Below are 22,194 nucleotides of genomic sequence, written 5' to 3'. Positions count from 1 at the left end.
AATAATGAAAAGTACATTTGAAATCTTTCGCTGAAACTTCATCAGATATAGAGGGAAAGAAAGATGATTTTTTTAAACGCAGCAATTGTGTAACATAGTCAGTGCCACATTGGCATCGGAGCCCCTGATTCGAAGTAAGACGTCAAGACAAATAGCAGGACAGATTGGTCAATTTGTAGTAGATAAAAGGAATGACTAGCGTGGAGGAATTATATATCTGCACAATAATGGAAGTAAACAAAAATAAAAATATAAATCATAAGGAATAATAATAATATAATAAATAAGTTAAAATAAGTAAGGAATACCAAAACCTGAAAAAGAAACTAAAAAGTAGAAATAAAATTAAATATGTGAAAAATCGATGGAAACGGGTACTAAGATGACGTTCTTATAGGCGATTAAGACCAGGAGTGAAATTTGTAACTATTTTAAATATTTTTATTTTTCACATTTTTGTTTCTTCTTCTTCTTCTTCTTATTATTATTATTATTATTATTATTATTAGAGTAGTAGTAGTAGTAGTAATAGTAGAAGAAGAAGAAGAAGAAGAAGACCGCTCATTCTAGTTTTGAAATTAAGTATAATTTAAATAAATATAAAATCAGACCAAAGCAAACATTTACCAGTAGTATCTATGTTAGAGTTTCGGCAACATGATTGCCGATTATGATTGCCAAAACTGTAACACAGATTTGTAATAATATTATATACTGTAGTCAGATTTTTTATTTTATTCAAGAAGAAATTAAATCTCTCTTATACCTCGAGTAATAAGAAAAACAAGATAAAGAAATTGTTACCTCAAGATTTAGCTTCGTGTCTTTCCCTTCAGTTCTATAGACACCATAGTCCATTGCAAATGGCACCATATTTAACGTAATTCTTCCAAAATAATTTGAATATGGAATAATTTCAAATCGTGAGTCTGGCTCTTGCATAATGGAAATTTCCTTTCTGTTCGACATGGTATAGCTGTAAATGCAAAATATAAACAAATTACTTTTTAAAAATCAATAATAATAATAACTTAACGTCTACTCAGAGTAAGAACAACATTTTGCTATGTTCTAAATTTATGTACGATCAGTGGCAGCTCCAGATTTCTACAGGAGGGGATTCACCTGGACAATGACGATTAAACCGCCTTTTCATCCCTTTCCCGCAAAATCAATTCTCGACTTTGGCGTCTCCAGTTATTTTTCACTTTAAAGCTATTCTTTAAATTCTGATATGAGAAGTGATGTAGGCAAGGGGGGTTCAGGGTTTAAATCTATTTTCGGCAAGATATAAAAAAAAGATATATATCACATTTGTATAAAAAGACATAAGATTAAGTCCTTGATGACATTCTGCATATGCTGGTGGATGTGAAATACAAATATTACAGGAAAAATAACGACGAATTTGTGATTGCATAATCATATACACAGTATACGAGATGTATTCAAAAAGTATCGAACATTGGGTTGGCAAAAATACATTGATTTGTAAATCCAAAACACTAAATGACCTTCAAAGTAGTCTCCTTGGTAACGCACAAACTTCTCCAAGCACTCCCCCCCCCCCCTTATTATTGGTAACACTTTTGGAATGCAGTTCTTGGAATGGTGAGCAACCATGCCGTCACATTCCGTATGATGTCTTCTCTTGACTCAAATCTGGTCTCTTTTAGTACCATTTTGAGTTTGGAACAACCAAAAGTCACACGGAGCCATGACCAGGGCCGGCGCTAGCAGTTTAGCCGCCCTGGGCGGTACTTTCAAATGCCGCCCCTTTAATGCGCAAACCTTATTTTGACAGAAGACGTTCAGGTATTAAGAAAAGTAAGATACCATATTTAAAAACATGTATAAAAAGGAAAATTAAACAAAAAATTGACTACCTCTCTCGAATACTTACGTAATATTTAAATGACTCCATACATGACACAATATTCAGTATGATCGATTTCGCTGTACGTGATATACAGCAGGGCATACAGATTTTTTAAATATATGCTTTAGTCCGACTAACAATTTTAATTTTTAAGGTTATTTTATATCAAATGGTGTTTCCAATATAGCATGGAGCAAAAAGATAATATAGTGAATCAAATATTACGGCAAAAGTAAGTAATTAGCTTAAGACTTATGTACTAAAACACAATAGAAATACACAAATTTAACAAACTTTAATTGAAAAAACTTTTCTTGCTTTGGTATGAGCAAATTCCTTTATCACATTTGCTTTAGTCCAATGTTTCAGCCAATTAATGTTCCATTGATATTATCACTAGAACACTTAAACTTGTTTGAGATATGGAAAAACGTAGATAGTTTTTAATAAGCTTAGAGTAAGTTTCGAAAAATTTCTTTCTCAACTTGCTACGGTTATTGGTAAGGTAAACAGAATCATAACTGCAACACTGAAATAGGGAGCAAAGTCATATTCCTTAATTAATTTTAGTCTCTTTTGGTGAACTTTTAGGCTTAATTATAGCGGTTAATACTTTCAGTTCGTCTTTCAAATCACTGGGGTTAATATCTTTCGATTCTTCGAGTATTAAAATGCAGGCACTTTTCAGACAAAAGTTCAGGTGGCATATCGTTCAGATTACTTATATCGTAAAGAAAATCGAAATACTCGCAGTGATGTTTAAGTTGCTCAAACCTTTCTCTTAAAGCTAACACAATCACGTCTAGAAGTTTGTAATAAAAATCGATCTTGTATTTTGTTATGTAGATCTTCAATAGCTTCATCCTCTGGCTCGTACTGAAATCGTATCTTCTTCTTTCGACTTCGAGCTTGCACTGCATTACCTATCCGTGGGTCATCCATATCTAATGCTGATGCCAACTCCATCGCATCAACTAAGTAAAGTTGAACTTTGCATAATTTCTGCTCCTCTCAAAGTACTTACATATATTTTTAAGAAACCCGACTGCATCCAACACATGGATACTTTTGTTTACTATGTTTATGTGGAGTGAAAAGTCATACCAAATAACGAGTGAGCAAAGGTAAGTAAAGCCACGCAGCTGGTTTGCTATACACAGAGCATCATGGGCGATCATTCTATCTATTCTATTGTCGTTCTGTCATTCTGTCTATTCTATCTATTCTATTCATAAACTTCTATTTGATATCTAAGTGGAGTCAGAGCATTAACTCGGCTCTCCCATCTTGTGGTGCTGAATGGTTTTAAAGTGAGGCTGCTAATATGTTCCTTTAGTATGTCCCAACTTTCAACTGACGCAGAAAAAAGTCATAAACTTTTTTTTTAACTATACAAAAAAATGAAACTGTGGACTGATATGTTGTGACCGCATCGATAACGACAAAGTTTAGTAAAGGAACATAGAAGGCCTGGGAATGTATTTTTGCTTTTAATATTGGAACTATTGTCACATCTTTGGCCCTTCATGTCTTCGATAGAAGTTCATTTCTTTTAGCTGTTTAGTTATTACTTCTGTCAATTCTAGACCAGTGATGTCTTTTACTGGTACGAAACCAAGAAAGTGTTCGCAAATTTTTACAAGCCATTCTTCATTACTGTATGTAATTTGTACAAAACGAACGATCCTTTGCTCTGTACCAGAAATATCTTGTGTACAGTCTAGCATAATAGTATAATATGTTGGAGCTCTCAACAAAAACAATATTTTACTTTCAATTTACTTACTAAGAATTGGAATAAAATTTTTGTGGACAACTTTTCCTTACTAATGGTGGTATTTAGTTTGTTCTCCCATGGTTCTTTTAATGTGTTCGGCCATGACGCTGTCAAACTTGTATTGCTTAAATATAAAAACTATTATATATATAAATATATGTATCATTGATAAGATACGATAATGAACAATTTGTAAATTGGTTAAAAACTCGCTGCTAGAACCTAAATGTCTCTAGGTGCTGTAGGCTAGAACGGCCTGTCTCAAGTGGGAGTGTACATTTTGCGTACTTGGAGTGGAGCGTTAGAATATTGCTGAATAGAAAAAATATAAAAGACACTTAACAATCTTATCCGCCCTAGCTGAAAATCTTATCTACAAGGGAAATCTTGAACGAGATACCTGTGGCTAGTAGTTTGATAATTGGAAATGAGGAAGAATGCTCTGAATTTCCTGAGTGAATATTTTCCTGAATGTGAGTGAAGTAAGTTTGATTACATTCTCAGGGGACACCATTTTATTTTTCCATGTGGCACTATTACGAAGCCTTATATTTTAATAATATTCTTTTCTTTTTCAAATTTTGCCGCCCACTAAACGTGCCGCCCTGGGCGGTGGCACGGCTCGACCCCCCCTCGCGCCGGCCCTGGCCATGACTGATGAGTAGGGAACCTGACAACACACAGGAATATTGTGTTTGGGGATGAAAGTCCGAATCAAATTTCGCAGACACTCTCCTTATGCCCAAATTCTTGTTCAAAATTGAATATACCGATCCGATTGAATGGTTTCCACCTGGGTATCGCCAAGCTTTTGGCAAAATTTAATGCAATATCACATGTCAAATTTTTTCTGCCATTTTACAAAAAGGTGAAATCCGACGACCGCTCACTACACGTCTTCACTCGTTTGCCGACTGCCGGTGACTGACGCTTTCCGCGGGTGAGAAAGAAATTCACAACTGCGCATGAGTGTCCCTTCTACATCTACACTGAAGAAAGTTTCCCGTGCTTCATTGGTTTACGCGGGACAAAATAAGGTTTGATACTTTTTGAACACACGTCCTACGTCTCACACACGTTAAAAATGATTTAACTTAATTTTACATACTTCACTTAGCACAAAGAATTTAAGCTATTTAGGAAGTGGAAATTATTGATGTTGCCAACACTGCTCAACTGTTTCTTAAGTTTGAATTTCTCAATCGATTCTGTAAATATCATTTGGTTACATGTCTATTAACTACTTATTAACAGTGTGATTTGAAGCGAATACAAAAAAGTAAGGATTGAAAAGTTAACTAACTTCATTTGTCGTATATTTATAATATTTATTATAATTATTAACTTATAAAATAGAGACACGATAATATTTTCAGAATGTATTGAAATTCTAGTATACATTCGATTTCGATCGTTTCTGAAGCAAAGATACATCATTTTCAGCACCAACACGTAGACCTACTATTTAACGTAGAATCTGAATCGCATGAGCTCCTACTGGGAATCGAACCCTGGTATCCCATACAGAAGACGCGCTTGCTAACCGTACCTCCACGAGGAAGATCCAAAATATGCGAGAAATTGGATAAATATAACGAAAACCGAATTTATTAAACCTCTTGTGAGCTTTCTAAACTTTAAAACTACCCTGCATCACTTCACAATTGAATATTCTCTACTTGTTGGTATTTTATGATTACTTATTAGAATTATAGTGTAACACTTCAATATTTATCTGTGGCTTTACAAACTTACTTTCAAAGTATATACACAATGTGTGTGTGTGTTATCAGGTGACATTAGTTCCAAAATTGCAAAGTGTATTAATGGAGTATTTTATTTTTCCTTCATAATAACTTGGATATGAGCGTCGTTAAGAATGCATACAAAATGTCCTGCACAGTAGTCTCGTCCTTGAAACGATATGAGTCAGTCTTTTCCCACTATCATTTTCTTTAGTTCTACTTTGAATGTTTACTATTTTTTTTTTAAAAAAAAAAAAAAGGTTAGTATTTCTTCTATGTATCACATTTACTCACGTTAATTGATGCAATCTATAGAAGTAGATGTATTATTGTATGAAATGGCGTTATTAATATATGAACAAGTGGTAGGTATTAAGGTAAGTCTATCCTTACAAACTAGCAATATCGTGTTAGCAACTTGCTGCAAAGATGTTGCAAAATGGGAAGGAGCAGAGAAGAGTACATTCTAAGTTTGGTTTTAAACACTGGCTTTTATGTACGATAAATATTTCGTTCTATCATGAATTTGGGATTTCATAAAATAATGTTATATATACTCAAAGATATCTATATAGTGGAAAATACAGTTATGAATGGAGATAAGGATATGACAAACATGTACAGTAAATATCAAGTCGATACATAATGAAAGGTAAAGTCTTCCCTGAAGAAGAAACCAGTATTGAAATAATAGGTTTAAAAATACAAACAATAAGCACAGGAACGTGAAACTGATTTATTTACTTCATTATACGAGAAGATGTCAAAAAGTAAAGGGACTTAAGAAAACATACATTTATTCTAATGATAGAAAGTTGAAACATACATTATTTTTCTACATAATCTCCCTGCACTTCAACGCACTTTTCCCAGGTTTCACAAGTTTCTTTGATTCCGTCGGAAAAATGTTTTTCGGTTCCACCTGTAACTACTTTTGCACTGCATCAATGACCCGCTGATGGTTAATGTTTACGTGAGATGTCCCATCTTTGTGCCTTATGTTGTGCTGACAGTTCTTTCGGGACCCCTCTGCAAACAGAAAACGAATCACTGCCCTCATTTCGTCCTTGATGCAGATCGACAATGGAGCTGCCATGTCTGCTACACTCCAACGACTAACGCGGGAATAAGAGTGACACGTTGCACAGAAGTGTTGCAGACGACACTAATGTGGCGCTGGATACTAGCAGTGTTACCAAACCCTAGTGCGAGAAATTGCAGGTCCCTTTATTTTTTGACTTCCCCTCGTAAATAATTGCGTATAAAATGAAAACTTATTGCACACCAGAAAGTTCATATGGTAAAGATATCTACGCAAAGTATCGCTATTTGCCACAGATAAATTGTTTACAATCGACTTTCCTTAATATATTTATAGGATCAACTTACTCAAACTCATTTTTCTCGGAAACAAAAGTTTATGCACTTCTAACATTGTGGTTTTCATCCATTCACACATTCATACAGAGATAACATTAAAAGAAAAAGAAAAGTAAACATTATTACCAAAATTTGAATATAGTAAAATATAATAACTTTACCTTTGACTGTTGGCGTATGAATACGCAATCTGAGCTATAATGCTGTCAGAATTCGTAAGATTTAAAGTAATTCCTAAATTTCTCTTCTTTTCAGTTGCACATTGTTTAATGAAAGATATTACAGGATGATAAATGTTCAACACAGGCGAATAAGATTTCTTTAATTCTTCCCACACTAAAAATAAAGAGTTCCTATTGCTATAAAACATTGTATTAATTAAATATGTTTTTTTACACAAGCAAACAGAGTAAAACAAAAACACAAGACAAATGTACAGTACTTCTAGAAAATAATGCGATAAGTTCTCACGCAAATGAGATGAAATAAAATAGATTTTTTTTTTTAAAAAATGTAAAGCTTATTTTAATTGCTGATCATTCCATTTAATGGAAAAGTATTGTTTTAAATGTTATTTTTTACTACCTTGTGATATTTTGTATTCATCGAAAAAAGAAAATAGTATATTTTATATCAGATCATATATGAAATAGGATATTTACTTTGGTCCATGACTGCACATATGTATTAACAGAAGTACATGTACATATTTTGCAACTTCCCGTTTTTACTCCTATCGTGCTAGCATAGGGAAAAGTGCGAGTGCTATCATAATAAATATTGAATTGAGTTATATTTTACAATCAGTAGGTCAGATTGATACTGCTCTAAATTCTGATAATGTAACTGAAGGCGTTATAATATCATAATTATAAGAACACCGTTTGGTAATACAGTTCTTCAATTGCAATGCTTCGTTTAGACTTCTCTTTTTCGGAATAAGAATTCACATATTCTCAAAGATAAAATTTTGAATTTTTAAATGTTCATCTGAAATTCTTGCTATATTTTCTGTGTCTATATATATATATATATATATATATATATAGGGTGGTGCATAAAGTGATCCACTATTTCTTTTTTCTTGCTTTTCTTTATAGTTTCAGGTGGACCAGAAATCAAGTTTTGCACCTCAACAGTAGCAGCAGTATTATTTGGAGAAACAATTGAATAATGAAAGGAAGCCTAACTCATGACGTCATCGCCCGAGGACTAGTGTTGCAAAGATGGCTGGCAAAGGAAGGCTTACAATGGAGCATTGATCATGATTTTTTTAAATGAAACAAAAGGTAATTTTGTAGCTCAAAGACATTTTCTACCCCGTGGGTTCTCTCCAACAAAACAATCAACTAACTATGAAAAATTTCTAGGCGAGAGAGTAATATTGGAACCGAAGCATTCTTGGGTGTTTGCCGCAGAATATCGAAGCAGTAAGAGTTGCAATACAGAGGAGTCCCGACAAATAGGCTAGAAAGACAGTAGTAAAACTGGGAATGTCCAGATGTTCTGTTCAATAGATTCTGAAAATTGACCTCCATACATATCCGTACAAGATCATCGTTGGGCAATAACTCACACATGACCACAAGCAGCACAGACTAATGTTCGTCCATTGGGCTGAGGCATCGGACAAACTGTTCACAACATTTGATTTTTAATGATGTGCATTTTCATTTGGATGCTGTGGTTAACAAACAAAATGTGTGCTTTGAATTTTTGATAATCAGCGATTGTTTCATGAAAGACATCATGCTCTGAGGATTAGTGTGAGTCGCAATTTACAGCCAAGAACTGATTGAACTTTTCTTCTTCTAAGAAACGGTAGACAATGATCGGTACTTGATCATGCTTTCCACAATTCCAAAGTTCTATAACTTTGTTCTACAGCTGTTTGCTGTGCTCTACCGATCAATATGTAACTGTTTATGATGGATGATGCAAGATCCCACCCTGCAAATATTGGGTGGATTTCTTGCACGAGATTTTCAACATGCAGGTCATTTCAGGTCGATTTCCAGACTGAACTTGTCCAAATCTCAGCGGACAAGGTCATGCATTTTTTTTTTAACCAGCATGGAGTAGTAATGATGGATTTCCTGGTGAAGGATACCACAATTACAGGGAAATACTATGATTCACCTCAGCAGAAATTACAGGATTCCATCAAAACCATGAGGTGTGAAATGATGCTCAAAGATTTCCGTTTCCTTCAAGACAACGCTCCAGGTCACATCCAGATTGTTCAGACAGAAGCAAGATCATGTGAATATGATATATTTTCCGATTCCTCATGTTTTGCTGACCTTGCACCATCTGATTTCCATCTCTCAAACCATGTAGTCGTTCTTGAAGGAAAGTCATTTCAAAGACAATGAAATGTTGATTTTTGATGTCAAGTCATGGCTTCTGGAACAATCCTGGATTTCTACAAACAAGGTCTCCACAAACGCATAAAGCGATGAGAAAAGTGTGTGTGGCCATTGGAGGTTCCTTTGTAGACAAGGACTAATGTCTGGACCAAATTTCGTTTATTTCAAGGCAACGGTAAGTGGGTCAGGGGATATATTTATTGGACACCCCACATATTAGTGTTAAACGAAAAAAATGACCAAGGACGAAACAGGTACCACTTGATGGACTTCATTGATCTGAACAGAATGGTGGTTGAGTCTAAGATCTCATGGGTAGTTTATCAAGAAAATGGAGAAAAGCAATTTTTTTTTGTCATCTTAAAAATGGATGCTATACGACAACCACGCCACCTATGTCGTGTCAAGTTGTGCAATATGACACTAGCAAGAACATGGTTAATGAGATACAGGGTGTTCGGAGTAAATTTGACACTTGGTTTTATTGCATGTAGATATGAGTTGTCGGAAGGTATTCCCAACGTTCTCACATATTATTTCTCTTTGATTTCAGATACAGCTGTGAAGTCAAACAGAACTACAATGGACGACTGGAAGCCACCAGAATATTGGAAAAGAGTTACCTGCATCATGATGGTTCATGCCGGCCAACAAATACTGCAATCAAGACAGCTGCTCAGTGGTCCTTGAACACTGTGAAAGAGATACGAAGTGAAATTGTGGAAGTGCAACGGTGACTACGAAGCCATGACTGCTACAAAAAGCTGACAGAAAACGATCCAATTGCCGCCGCACACAAGAATTCATTTCACCAGTCCCGATATCTGGCCTCCCAACTCCCCTGATTGCAATCCTAAGGATTATTGGGACGTGGGACGTGGTGGAACAACATAAAGCCCCAGCTCATCGACAGGATTGAGGCGATATTTGCAGCTCTCCTTAGGGACACCGTGAAGGCTACACGTTCCAGATTCGGCAGCCGCCTTGAGGCAGTTGTGGAAGCATTTTTTTTAGTGATTTTGCTTTCCCTTGTTCTCCTTCTACTGAACGATTTCTATGAGTTCAATACAATTTGTTTTGAAGATGATATTCCTTGTTTTTTCCTGTTACCCAAAACTGTCAAATTTATCCCGAACACCCTGTATATTCCCCAATATTACGAGTAACTTTAACTAAACTTTAAGGTGTCAAAAGGAAACACATAGACTAATCGATAATTCAGATCAAGCTCAACAAAATGAGAATAAATTATCATGAGTAGTTTACGAGAAAACCGAAATTCTATGATGCTAAAAGTATTGTATCGTTCTTTTCCAATAATAATTGAGTTTTTATTCTGCTGAAGCAGATCAGCTTCTCTTAACGGTGACACATACAATTCTAACCGAGATGAACATAATACTTACAATTGGAGGTGAGCGTGCAAAGGAACCTTAGCAATGTGATATTCAATAACATTTTACTAAATGTTAATTCCATGTTAGCTCCCCAAAGAAGAGCATTTAAAGTGCAATCAAATTCAAAGATTAATCCATATATTAACGTACTTACACCACTCGAGATCAGTAAATGAGACGTTGCCATTTATTTTTACAAAATTACTTATTTCCTGAGAGAACACCGAATCTTCTTCTACACTCAGTTGATTTGCAGCCTGATCGGTTAATTGAAGTGAAGGGGCCTGAAGTCTTGGAACAATCAACTGTAGAAGTCTGTAGGGGATCTCAGAGCCATCTGCATCTACGAAAGGGAAAGAGTATTTGAAAGCATTTTAAATGTGAAATTATGAAGAATAATATAGAACAAAAAGATTTTAGATTTAAATAAATGTAGGTAAATAAGAAAAATAGATGTTAATACACAGCAAAAAGATGAAGTGTTAGCATCTACTGTTCATATCTATTGTTCCATTATAAAACACGTTTATTATAAAACGTATAGAACAAATTATTATTATAAAACAAATATACGAAATGCATCCTTTTCAGGTTAATGCCAAGAGCTTGGAATACATTTGCTGAGAAATTTGTCTCTATTTCCAACTTCGAAAAATTAAAAAAATACATTTACTGATGCAGAAGCTTCAAAACAGAACGCAAGGCTAATAAATTGAATTGTTTAGCCTTCTTTCCTTCAACTCCCTATTTTTTCGGTCTCTTTCCTTATTACTATATTTTATAAAATGTTTTTTTCTTGTATTTGTTATTATTTATTAATTTGTATTCTGTTACTATGTATATTTTTATTATTTATAGGGTTCGGTGGTAGAGCAGCCTTGGTTGAACCTTGCCCTCAATAAAGAGTTATTATTATTATTATTATTATTATTATTATTATTATTATTATTATTATTATTATTATTATTATTATTATTATTATTATTATTATTATTATTATTATTATAAGTTTCTGAAAAGTAAGGAAATCAGAAGTACAAGGTTTTAATCGACAGTAAGTTAATTAAAAATTCGCACTACCTTTTGGAAAAGGTGAGCATTTTTTAATAAAATTTGAACTTAAATTTAAAGCACTTTATATTTAGTATAGTCAATTAAGGATTTAAGAACTTTATTTTCAAGACAGCACACTAGCTGAGAGATGAGAAACAAATATTAAATTTATTTTAACTCCAAGAAATGATTTCTTGTACCTGAGTATGTTAAGTTAAGGTATTCAACTAGGATTCCAATCGTAGGCACTACTCTTACAAAATCATTGGAAGTTATTATAGTTCCTTTATTGATGAATTCCCACTTTTTTCCGTCTGTTTTTCTTAAATGCCAGGATTTGCTGCTAGTACCAGTTACTACAAATTTCTGCAAAAGAAATAAAATATCAGTATAAATTATAAACCATATAGAAGTAATTTCTTACATTTCCTCAAATACTAAAAGAAAATATTTTTCTTTATTTTTATTCAACTTAATAACCCAAACTCAAAATAGTCAGACTGGGTCTGAAATAATCTTAATGTGATTTAATCGAAATTGAATTACTAAAACTAAACAAAAACCAGTTGAGAATGCTCCAAGAGCATTGTCAGAACGAACTTAAAAAGAATTAATTTTTCTTATTAACTTCTACAGGATTTATATCATTTACTCTATGTACACCTTGTCTCAAAAAGGTTGAGCGCATTCTTTATTGGTGGTTTGAGGCAAAAATTTTCTAAGTCCAGCTTCGGGTATCTTCGGGAAAAAGTAAGCCAGGTTCGAACCTCCAAGCCAGCCTTTGCAATCGGGAAAAAGTTTGCAGATGTGTTTTTCTTCTTTTAAATATAATAAGACTTGTTACCAAGTGTTTTAAAAAAGCAACATTGATTGAAATACTTAATGATACAATATTTCGTAACCTTGCACATGCTTGTTTGTCATTTAGCTCTCTATACGTAATGGAGCATTTAAATACGTTAAAGAATCTTTCCATATGTAAAAGAATGCTCAAAGTTAAGAAATAGAACATAATTATCGCCTGAGTACTAAAATAAAAGTCAAAGTAGAACAGAAACAGCGTTTGTCATGGATATGAATGTCATAATTATCTTGAGATCCGTTATACATCGCTAGAAGCTCAGCTCTAGAAGTCCTTGTGTTAGATCATTGGTAAGCTGTCGGATTTGAAATCATAAGGTTATGAGTTCGAATCCCATCTGGGTCAATACTTTTTTTAAAATTATATTTTCCGCAATGCATGAAAAATTATATAAAATAATTATATTAAAATACATAAGTTGTTTATATATAACATAACAATTGCAGAACATAGTAATTATTATGTTTAAAATATAACATCTGAGATAATTTTCACAGTAGGTCGGTATTATATATGAGGATTTAAATACAAGTTAAGAAACTCGTTCAATAGCAATAAATAAATCATGTAGTGTATTTATTTGCAGCTATTTGTCATATAGAGAGTAATTCTCAACATTCATAATATAGAATGTCATTTATGTTCTTGAAAAGTTATTCGATGCATAAACAGAGGGTATAAACAGAGAATCCAAAGTCGGAACGCTCGCAAAAAAATTCATGAACCCCAAAGGTCACGTGAGCAGACTGGAATTGTCCTTATGAAGCATGCCACAGCAGAAAGTCTTTACATAGATTTTCAATTCAATTCCTGATATATGCTTTTGCAATGTGGAAGTTGTGATGCCTTGAGTCGCCCTCTCTCGCTCGCTCGCTCGCTCACTCTCTCTCTATTTATACAGAATATAAAAGTGGATTTATGTGTGTGTTTCAACATAATTCTGATATATCTAGAGCAATTTTAACTATATTTCTTACAGTCTGGAAAAAGAGTACTGTCGGGATACATATCAAAAATGCTAGAAACGGGTCGATATTATTATTGAATCCATAGTTTCGTGGTCGCTTAGGTGAATAGCTCTACTTTCAATTCAAGTCCAATTAAGCTCCCATTAGCACCCAGGGTGGTTACGTAGCGACATAAAGATATCGAAATCAATCGATATTAGAATCGAATCGTAAGTTTTCAGCGCCGCTAACAGTGCAGCATTTCCCATTAGTCCACATTAGTCCCATTGCCTAGAGGGCAACATATTTGCAGAGTGCAAATTTTAAAACTTGAATAATATTTTAATTTTTTCCGTATGAAAAAGTTAAAAATCATGAGCAAATATACTATTTCACGAACAATCCTCTTTTACTATTCTAATATGTTTAATAATAGCGTAAGAAATGTAATAGTAATTCAGAACATGTTTCACAGTGGTTATTTTTTCTTACATAGTTGTAGCTGTAGCATGTAGTGAGTGGAATTTAACTGTAATAAATTCACTAATTAACCATATTCGAATTAAGTTTTATTTTTAAGTTCGGAATGAAGGGGCGGAGAAATATGGAGTTATTGGGGGCACCGAGCTTTTCTACATTTTACTTTCAAGATCTCCATTTTTCTTTTGTCATTTGTTCCTAATAAAAAAAGTTCAGTCACTTTTGGATTGTCATAGGATAGTAGGAGTTGGGTTTTGGGATGCAGCCTGTGAGATTCTAGAGGAGCTAACTGCTTGAAAAAATATTTTTGAATCATCTGTAACATATGAAATAAGGATATGTATCATAAAAAAATTGAAAGTAACTATGTCTGCGTAATCATCACGGTCAAATTGCAAAGTCAAATGAATTGACGTTTGGTATATAATCAGGCTCCAATCCCAACTGAGAAGTTATCATACGCGTGTCACTTTCATTATAATACATATCCTTAGGGGAAGTAGAAGTCCGAATTTTTGCGAAAAAGTTAGTATCTCACAAGCCATTCAACTGAGAGCTGAAATTCAGCATATAACTCTTTATTAAAAATAAAGAGAATATGCCCTGGCATTTTTTAAAATTGTCTTTTATGAGCGGGGGGACGGGGGTGCATTTTCTATATATTGGAATTGTTAGTGGGTTGATTTGTAAAAATAATCGAAAACGATTGATATTAGTTGAGAAAAAAATTGAGTAATGCAAACTAAAGTTCTTTTTGAATTTTATACCCACTGCTTTCTATTTATAATTGCTGAAGCTGGTGTTTAATATATGGAGCGTTCCGAGCATAAGGCAATCAAGCCATAAAGTTAGAGAAAAATGGCCATAAAATTTGTATTCTAAACTTAATTACATGGGCATTTCCAATTAGTACGGCATGCTTAATTATATAGAAAATTAGTTTCTCTCTCTCTCTTTTTTTTTTTTTTTTTTTTTTTTTACGTTGGTCTACTTTTCCTTGATTCGAAACTTTTAAATTTCACCCTATTTTCTACTGAAATGTGTCTGTAAGGCAACAAAGAAATAATTACATATGATAAATTTAAATTCATTTTAATTCGGAAGATGAGAAACACTTTGCCATTATATATCGTAAAGGTCAGACCCACCAGTATTGTAACAAAGAGGTGCTTGAGCCAATGACGGTAGAAATTCAAACTCCGATAAGTGATAATTTCACAGTCTTGTTTTATTACAAGTGTAATCTCTTTAGTCAATGGAGAGGAGGACGTGGGTCATCGGTCAGAGTTGATGTCGATGGGTTTTGGTGGGTCGGAGTTGGTCGCAATGGTTCAGAGTGGTTCATAGTTGGTGGTGGGTCAGAGTGGATCACGATGGTTGATGGGTCAGAGTGGGCCAATGGGTCATTTGGGTGGTGGGTCATAGTGGGTCGTGGATCAAATTTTCATTGACCCACACCATCTCTGGTTAAAATTGTACTAAAGATAAGAGGCACCGAAGATGCATGTCGGCTATTATGCTCAAATTTTGCGCATGGATAGTACTCCACCAGAAAGCAATAAATCTGAAACGGTTCACGGTATGACCTCCTAGAACTCGAGATGTAGGGGTTTGTCTGATTGGCTAAATTAAGACGTCAATGATTTATCCTTCAACAACCAAGCTTTTTATGATCGTTTCCTTGGGGAAGTCAGAAGAACACGTGCCTAGTAATCGTAATATTGATAGTTCGCGTCCACCCCGGGGTATTTGTTTTGTGTTTTTTTGTTTCACCTAAATATAAACAAATCACACATATAGGCATTTTAACATATTTTGGGAGAGTAATTTTGTGGTTCGTTGGCGTTTCATCGCGTCTCTGCCGCTGGTAGTAAAGTTTTCAAAATGGAACTTGGGCCATCACGGATCGTCGCTGCGGGGCCACCAATTTCTGGCGAGAGGTTAATAGTTGACCATCTGTAGTCCACCGACGCTTACAGCTTAGGGTAATGAACGATGTCCTTGCCTTGTAGACTTCATGACTACCGACGTCGGCAGTCAACTAGCTTTTAGTATTCCTTTACTAACCATCTATCGTTCATGTTTGTACACGGTGTTGTCATAATAATAATAATAATAATAATAATAATTATTATTATTATTATTATTATTATTATTATTATTATTATTATTATTATTATTATTATTATTATTATTATTATTATTATTTGTAGTAACAGTAGTATAATTGATGATAGAATAATTATTGTCTATGTATTGTCTAGGTAGGACTACACACAGGATTTGGCTCGTTTTGGTTCGACTTGACTCTAATCCGAGTCGAGTTGGAAGATATTTTTCGCGCCGAGTCCCCTCAAAGATGTCTGTTTCGAGTCGAGTCGAGTTTCAAAGAAAAGTTGTTCGTGCCCATCCCTACTAATGAGAGCTTAATCGGAGTTAAGCGAAATTGAAAGTCTCACTATTTATCTAAGCGACCCCGAAAACTATGAATCTAATATCGATCATTTTCTAGCAATCTTTTATATGTATCCCCCTCCCATTCACCATAGGTAACCCGACAGCACTCTTTTTGAAACTATAAGAAATGTGGTTAAAATTACTCTAGGCCAGTGGTTCTCAATCTAATTCCTATCACGATCCCCTTTTATCACACGCTCTTGCCAGCGACCCTTTTATAATTTGTTTTATAATAAGCTTGTGTGGGATTTTTAACATACCTATTTCTACAATAGTAGAATCCATTTTTTTTGTTTATAGTGAACAGTGCCATGGAAAATCATTGCCCGGGGCGAGAGTATAGTACGATGTCACCGTATATATGAGTGACGTCGACAGACTAGTTACGAAGCGCCACCATGGTTGGCACGAAGCTCAATAACATTTTCAAAATAAACCCTACCTTTCCTTAATTTTGAGCACATTTTATTACGTTTTTCCTTCTATTTTACACATGTGCACATGCACTTTCCTAACTTGAGTAACACACTTCCTCCGAAATGTGTGACCTCTCTTTTCGGCGCCCGGCACTGACAGTGGATACAGTAACTGTAATATCTATATTCCCAACGACGAAGGTGCTGGTTCAAGATGGATGTTAAACTCCTTCATTGAAGAGGCCATTAACGTATCCGATCTAAGCCCACAACTTCTTGACCAAATAATAGAATGATCATGCGACAAGTCTTTGCAACTGGTTTTCTGTAACGAAGACTTGGACAAGTTCTGCCTGATGAGGAGAAAAGAATATCCTGGTCTGGTGATTGCTGCTTTAAAAGTAATAATTCCATTTGCTATATCGTACTTGTGCAAACGTGTTTTTTTTTAAATGGTAAACATTAAAACAAAGATAAGAAATCGCTTATCAGTTGAAAACGGCTTGATAATATTCGTCATGAAGATTGAACCGGGCATTGCTGCACTAGTGAAATTACACCATGCTTAGGTATCTCATTAGGTTTTAATTTTAATTGTATTCCAATGTGCAGGTTTTGTTTCATGTGTATTTTTCTAGTATTTCTATATACAGTTCTCATTAGTTTTATATCATACCTCTTTGATTTAAATTCATTTTTAAACAACTCTACTAACTAACTAACTCTATGGCCTATGGAACCCGGAGGTTCAATGCCGCGTTCACAAAAGCTCTACACTGACTTCTATCCTTAGCCAATTGGATCCAGTTTCTACTTTGTATTCTTATCTCAGCGAGATCCATCTTAATATTGTCCTCCCATCTGCCCCTAGGTCTTCCTAATGGTCGTTTTCCTATGGGTCTACCAGTCAAGACTTTCAAAGCGTTTCTACTTTCTTCCATTGTAGCTACCTGACCTGCCCACCTAAGCCTCCTAGACTTGACGACCCTAACAATGTTGGGTAACCGTATAAATTATGTAGTTCCTCGTTATGAAGTTTCCGCCATTCCCCATTCCCGTTCCTCTTGGGTCCGAATATTCGTCTAAGGATCTTGTTCTCAAATACTTTCAGTCTATGTTCTTCCCTCAGAATAAGCGACCATGTTTCGCAACCACACAGAACAACAAGCATGATTATCGTTTTGTATATTTTAAGCTTCAAAGTTCTCGACAGAATTCGCGACGACAAGAGACTTTGAACCGAATAGTAACACGAATTCTACACCCTTTGAAAATGTTCAGTAGACTTATTTTTTATTGTTCTTTACAGTGTGTATAAAAATAAAAGTATGCCTATCAGAACAAAATTAAAAATAATATTTAAAAATAATTTCTGATATTAGATTCTAACTATTTTTATCTCTTCCGCCTATCTTCGCGATCCCCTAGGGGCCGCGACTCCCAGGTTGAGAAACCCTGCTCTAGGCATACATGAGTTATGATGGAACATACATACATACACTTTTATATGTATAAATGCAGATAAGAGAGAGTTGAGAGAGAGCGATTAAGGAATCACCGCTCTCAATCTCTTCACTTTACTTTTGCGATTCGTGAATTTCTTACGTGACAGTTTGGGGCTAGCTAGTTTTTTGTCTTGAACCACGATCCGATTTTCGATATGCTCTACCTAAATGCTGTAATGCGAATATTGAGAAGTTATCTGCGATGAAAGTAGCTGCAAATAAATATATTAAATAACTTATTTATTGCTATTACACGATTTTTTAAATTTGTATTCAATATTCACACATAACACACCGACGTTCTGTGAATACCTCAGATGTTATATTTTAAAGATAAGAATTACTTATGTCGTGAAATGATATGAATATATATATTCAACTGATATATACAACTGATGATATGAATATATATATTCAACTCATATATACAACTGATGATATGAAAATATATATACAACTGATGAATTGTAATGTAACTATTTTACATAATTTTCATGCATTGAGGAAAGTAGAATATCATAAAGGAATTTCACCTGAACGGGTATCGAACTCACGATTTAAACGCTCGGTGGTGTACCACTGAGCTAACATGACCGCTTTTCGGAAGCTGCTTCTGAAATATAACTGAGCTCATACGTAAATGCTCTTTTCCGTATGGAAATCACAATGACGAAACGAGAGTGTGAATACATAGTCTCGAAATATTGTATCATTAAGTATTTCAATCAATGTTACTTTTTTCTACACTTAATACCATTTCAACATGTCTTATTATATTTAACAGAAGGAAAAACATATCTGTACATCTTTTCCCGATTACTAAGGTTGGCTTTGGAGGTTCGAACCAGCAGCTTTAGTTTACTGTTTTCCGAAGACACCCGAAGTTGGACTTCGAAAGTGTTCGTCTCAAAACAGCTATAATCATATCGCTCAATCTGTTTGGTATATGGTATATGTTTTTATACGTGTAAAGTCAGTATAACAATTCATTCTTTAAACAGCTTTTCGTATGTATTAATATTCCTTTATAAAAACTGTTTTTATCATTATTATTACGGCGCATCATTTTCAGATTTCTTTCGCGAGTCGTTGACCAAGTCGTTCGCCACCAGCGTTGCCAGACTCACAGCTCGGAATTATTCCAAAACCTGATCGAACTTATGCTAGATTCGGTCAAATTATGCTAGATCATCATAATTACTAATTCAGGAGTTTTAAAAGTAAAGAACAAAGTTGAGATACGATAACGTAACTTAAAATACACAGAGAGCAAGAATGCATGGATAGAACTCAATACTTCACGCACCAAAATTTTAACTCAACTAAATTACTGCAGTCGTTGCCAAACTCAATGGCGTATATATCGTATAAATGAATGCAAAGTTTTTGTTTACATATTTTGAAAGAAAATTACTTCGCAGCATAAGCGGAGTTGGGAATCGTCTGCTGGGGGAGGGGGCAGATTTTTGGTCGGTCTCGGAGCTGTCATTTCAGGAATAAATATGATCATGAAGTCAGAAGTAAACATGGTGAAGTTGTCAAAAAGTTGGGGGGAGAATGGCCCCCATAGCTCCGCCCATGCCTCGGAGTTAAAGGATTAGAAAACCCTGGGTGGAGCCACAAAAAAAAGCCCAAAGCCGTTCTGAACTTACTTAGGAAAATAAGACTGCCTGTATGGTTTACCGAGTGTATGAATCAATGGAAGAGGATACATTTCTGCCGTTCTTTTTCTTCCCACGACCAACTTCTCCAGGTTTTACGGCTTTTTGATAACTTGCTGAAATTGTGCTAGATTTGGGCAGGATGCTAAAAGCAAGATGCTAGGTGCTAGAGACATGCAAATTATGCTAGATCTAGCATCATTATGCTAGATCTGGCAACGCTGTTCCCCACAATAGGCGTGTCGTGCAAGTAACCAATCACACGTCAGGTACTAGCTTTTACCTATTGCTTTCTTCTCACAGCTCAGAACATTGGTAACTATGGATAGACGTACAGCAGTAATTACTTTATGGGAGTTGGAAGGTTATTCTGCAACTGCAGCTAGCAGGCGAGTAGGTGTCCCGGCCTCTACAGGAAGGCAATGGATTCGGAAATATGGTGCTACAGGTCAGACTGGTAATTTACGATCTCCTGGTCGTCCGCATGTGTCAACCGAAGCCCAAGATGCGAGATTAGTAAACGAAGCCCGGTTAGACCCACTAAGGACGTCTAGACAGATAAGGGAAGCTTCTCTCTTTCCTGGTAGTAAGCATACAGCTCTGCGAAGGCTTCGTCATGCTGGGTTACGTGGCCGTGTTGCTGCCGTGAAGGAAAAACTCTCAGACGACCACAAAATTTACCGTCTCGCGTTTGCACAGGCGAATGTGGGTCTCAATTTGGAAAACGTAGTTTTCTCAGATGAATCCATATTCACATCAAAGGAGGGACGCCGTTTTGTGTATCGTCCGAGAGGCACCCGATATGACCATGGATATGTGGCTGCTTGCAATCGCAGTGGCCATGTATCTATTTTATGTTGAGGTTGGATTTCCAGTCGCGGAGCAGGACAGCTTCATAGAATTGAAGGACATCTGGACAATGCTCAGTACTTAGACATTATCAGTAATATCAGGGTGCCATCTGTTTCAGCCTGATGGTGTAATTCAGTTCCAGCAATACCAGTCGCCAATACATAATTCCCGTGTGGTTCAGGAATGGTTCGCAGGGCACCCTGAGATTGATTTAATCGACTGGCCGCCTCGTGGAGCAGACCTCAATCTCATGGAAAATATGTGAGCAGAAGTGAAGCGTACTCTAAGGGAAAGTTGGCCTGAGGCAGATCCACCAAGAACTCAGGATGACCTGTGGCATCTTGTTTCCGAAGCATGGCTGGAGGTAGGGGAAGGAGATAGATTTGTCACCCATGTAATAGATTCCATGCCCAGAAGAATGGAGCGTGTAATAAATTCAGAAGGGTCTTGGACACAATATTAATGTCCCCGCCTTAACTCCCGAAAACAGCCCTTTTCAGGGCTACCTAAACGCTTCTGAAAATATTTCTAGAAGTAAACCACTCCTTGTATCCGATTTCTGTGCAATCCTACTAACAAAAGAATGATAATTAGCTGTAGGCTTTGAACTCAAGACCTCTTCAGTGGCCAGTCCGTACTCTACCAGTGAGCTAACATGAACACGCAAACCTAACCTGAAGAAACACGACTTTCAATTTCTGGTATTCGATGACAATGATGCTCATATACTTTGCAAATGTTGTATTCAACTTGGGATATTCCGCAACACACACACACACATAAACAAAGCGAAAGAGAGAGAGAGAGAGAGAGAGAGAGAGAGAGAGAGAGATGAATACACAAAAGCATATTCAACGTATTCGAATGAGACTCTAAGTAACGACATTCCGTTCTAAAGAGAATTTGTGTTTCTTCCCGTGACGTTAAGGGGATCGGGAAAAGCTATGTGTCTTGAAGCAGGATACGACTTTGGATACTCTGTTTATACACTTTCTATATCCGTAGGAATATACTGTATTTCACTAATATAAATAACATACTGTAATGAGAATATTGAGAAGTTAAATCTGTATGACAAATAGCTGCAAATAAATACACTACATAACTTATTTATTGCTATTAAACGATTTTCCTAACTTGTATTGAACATTCTCATATATAATAACGGCCTACTGTGAAAATTATCTCAGATGTTATATTTTAAACATAATAATTACTATGTTCTGCAATTATTATGTTATATATAAACAACTTATGTATTTTAATGTAATTATTTTATATAATTTTTCATGCATTGCGGAAAATATAATTTTAAAAAAAGTATTGACCCAGATGGGATTCGAACTCACAACCTTATGATTTGAAATCCGACAGCTTACCAATGAGCTAACACAAGGACTTCTAGAGCTAAGCT

The 22,194-nt window shown here is 35.3% G+C and overlaps 1 protein-coding gene across 1 annotated transcript in view; it reads right to left on the bottom strand.

Annotated features, from left to right (window-relative positions):
- The window catches only part of LOC145669808 (uncharacterized), a 330,876-nt gene that overhangs the window by 147,689 nt on the left and 160,993 nt on the right, over positions 1–22,194 (bottom strand). Inside the window, exons 10-13 of the mRNA XM_081738154.1 lie at positions 11,801–11,966; positions 10,702–10,890; positions 6,943–7,117; positions 805–976 (exon numbers count right to left, since the gene is read on the bottom strand). Of these exons, the coding sequence (XP_081594280.1) occupies positions 805–976; positions 6,943–7,117; positions 10,702–10,890; positions 11,801–11,966 (702 nt within the window). The remainder of the gene's footprint in view (positions 1–804; positions 977–6,942; positions 7,118–10,701; positions 10,891–11,800; positions 11,967–22,194) is intronic.

This window comes from Thermobia domestica, chromosome 2, assembly GCF_964235325.1.
Source record: "Thermobia domestica chromosome 2, izTheDome1.hap1.1, whole genome shotgun sequence".
Lineage (NCBI taxonomy): Eukaryota > Metazoa > Arthropoda > Insecta > Zygentoma > Lepismatidae > Thermobia > Thermobia domestica.
This window is presented reverse-complemented; position numbering and strand designations above follow the sequence as displayed.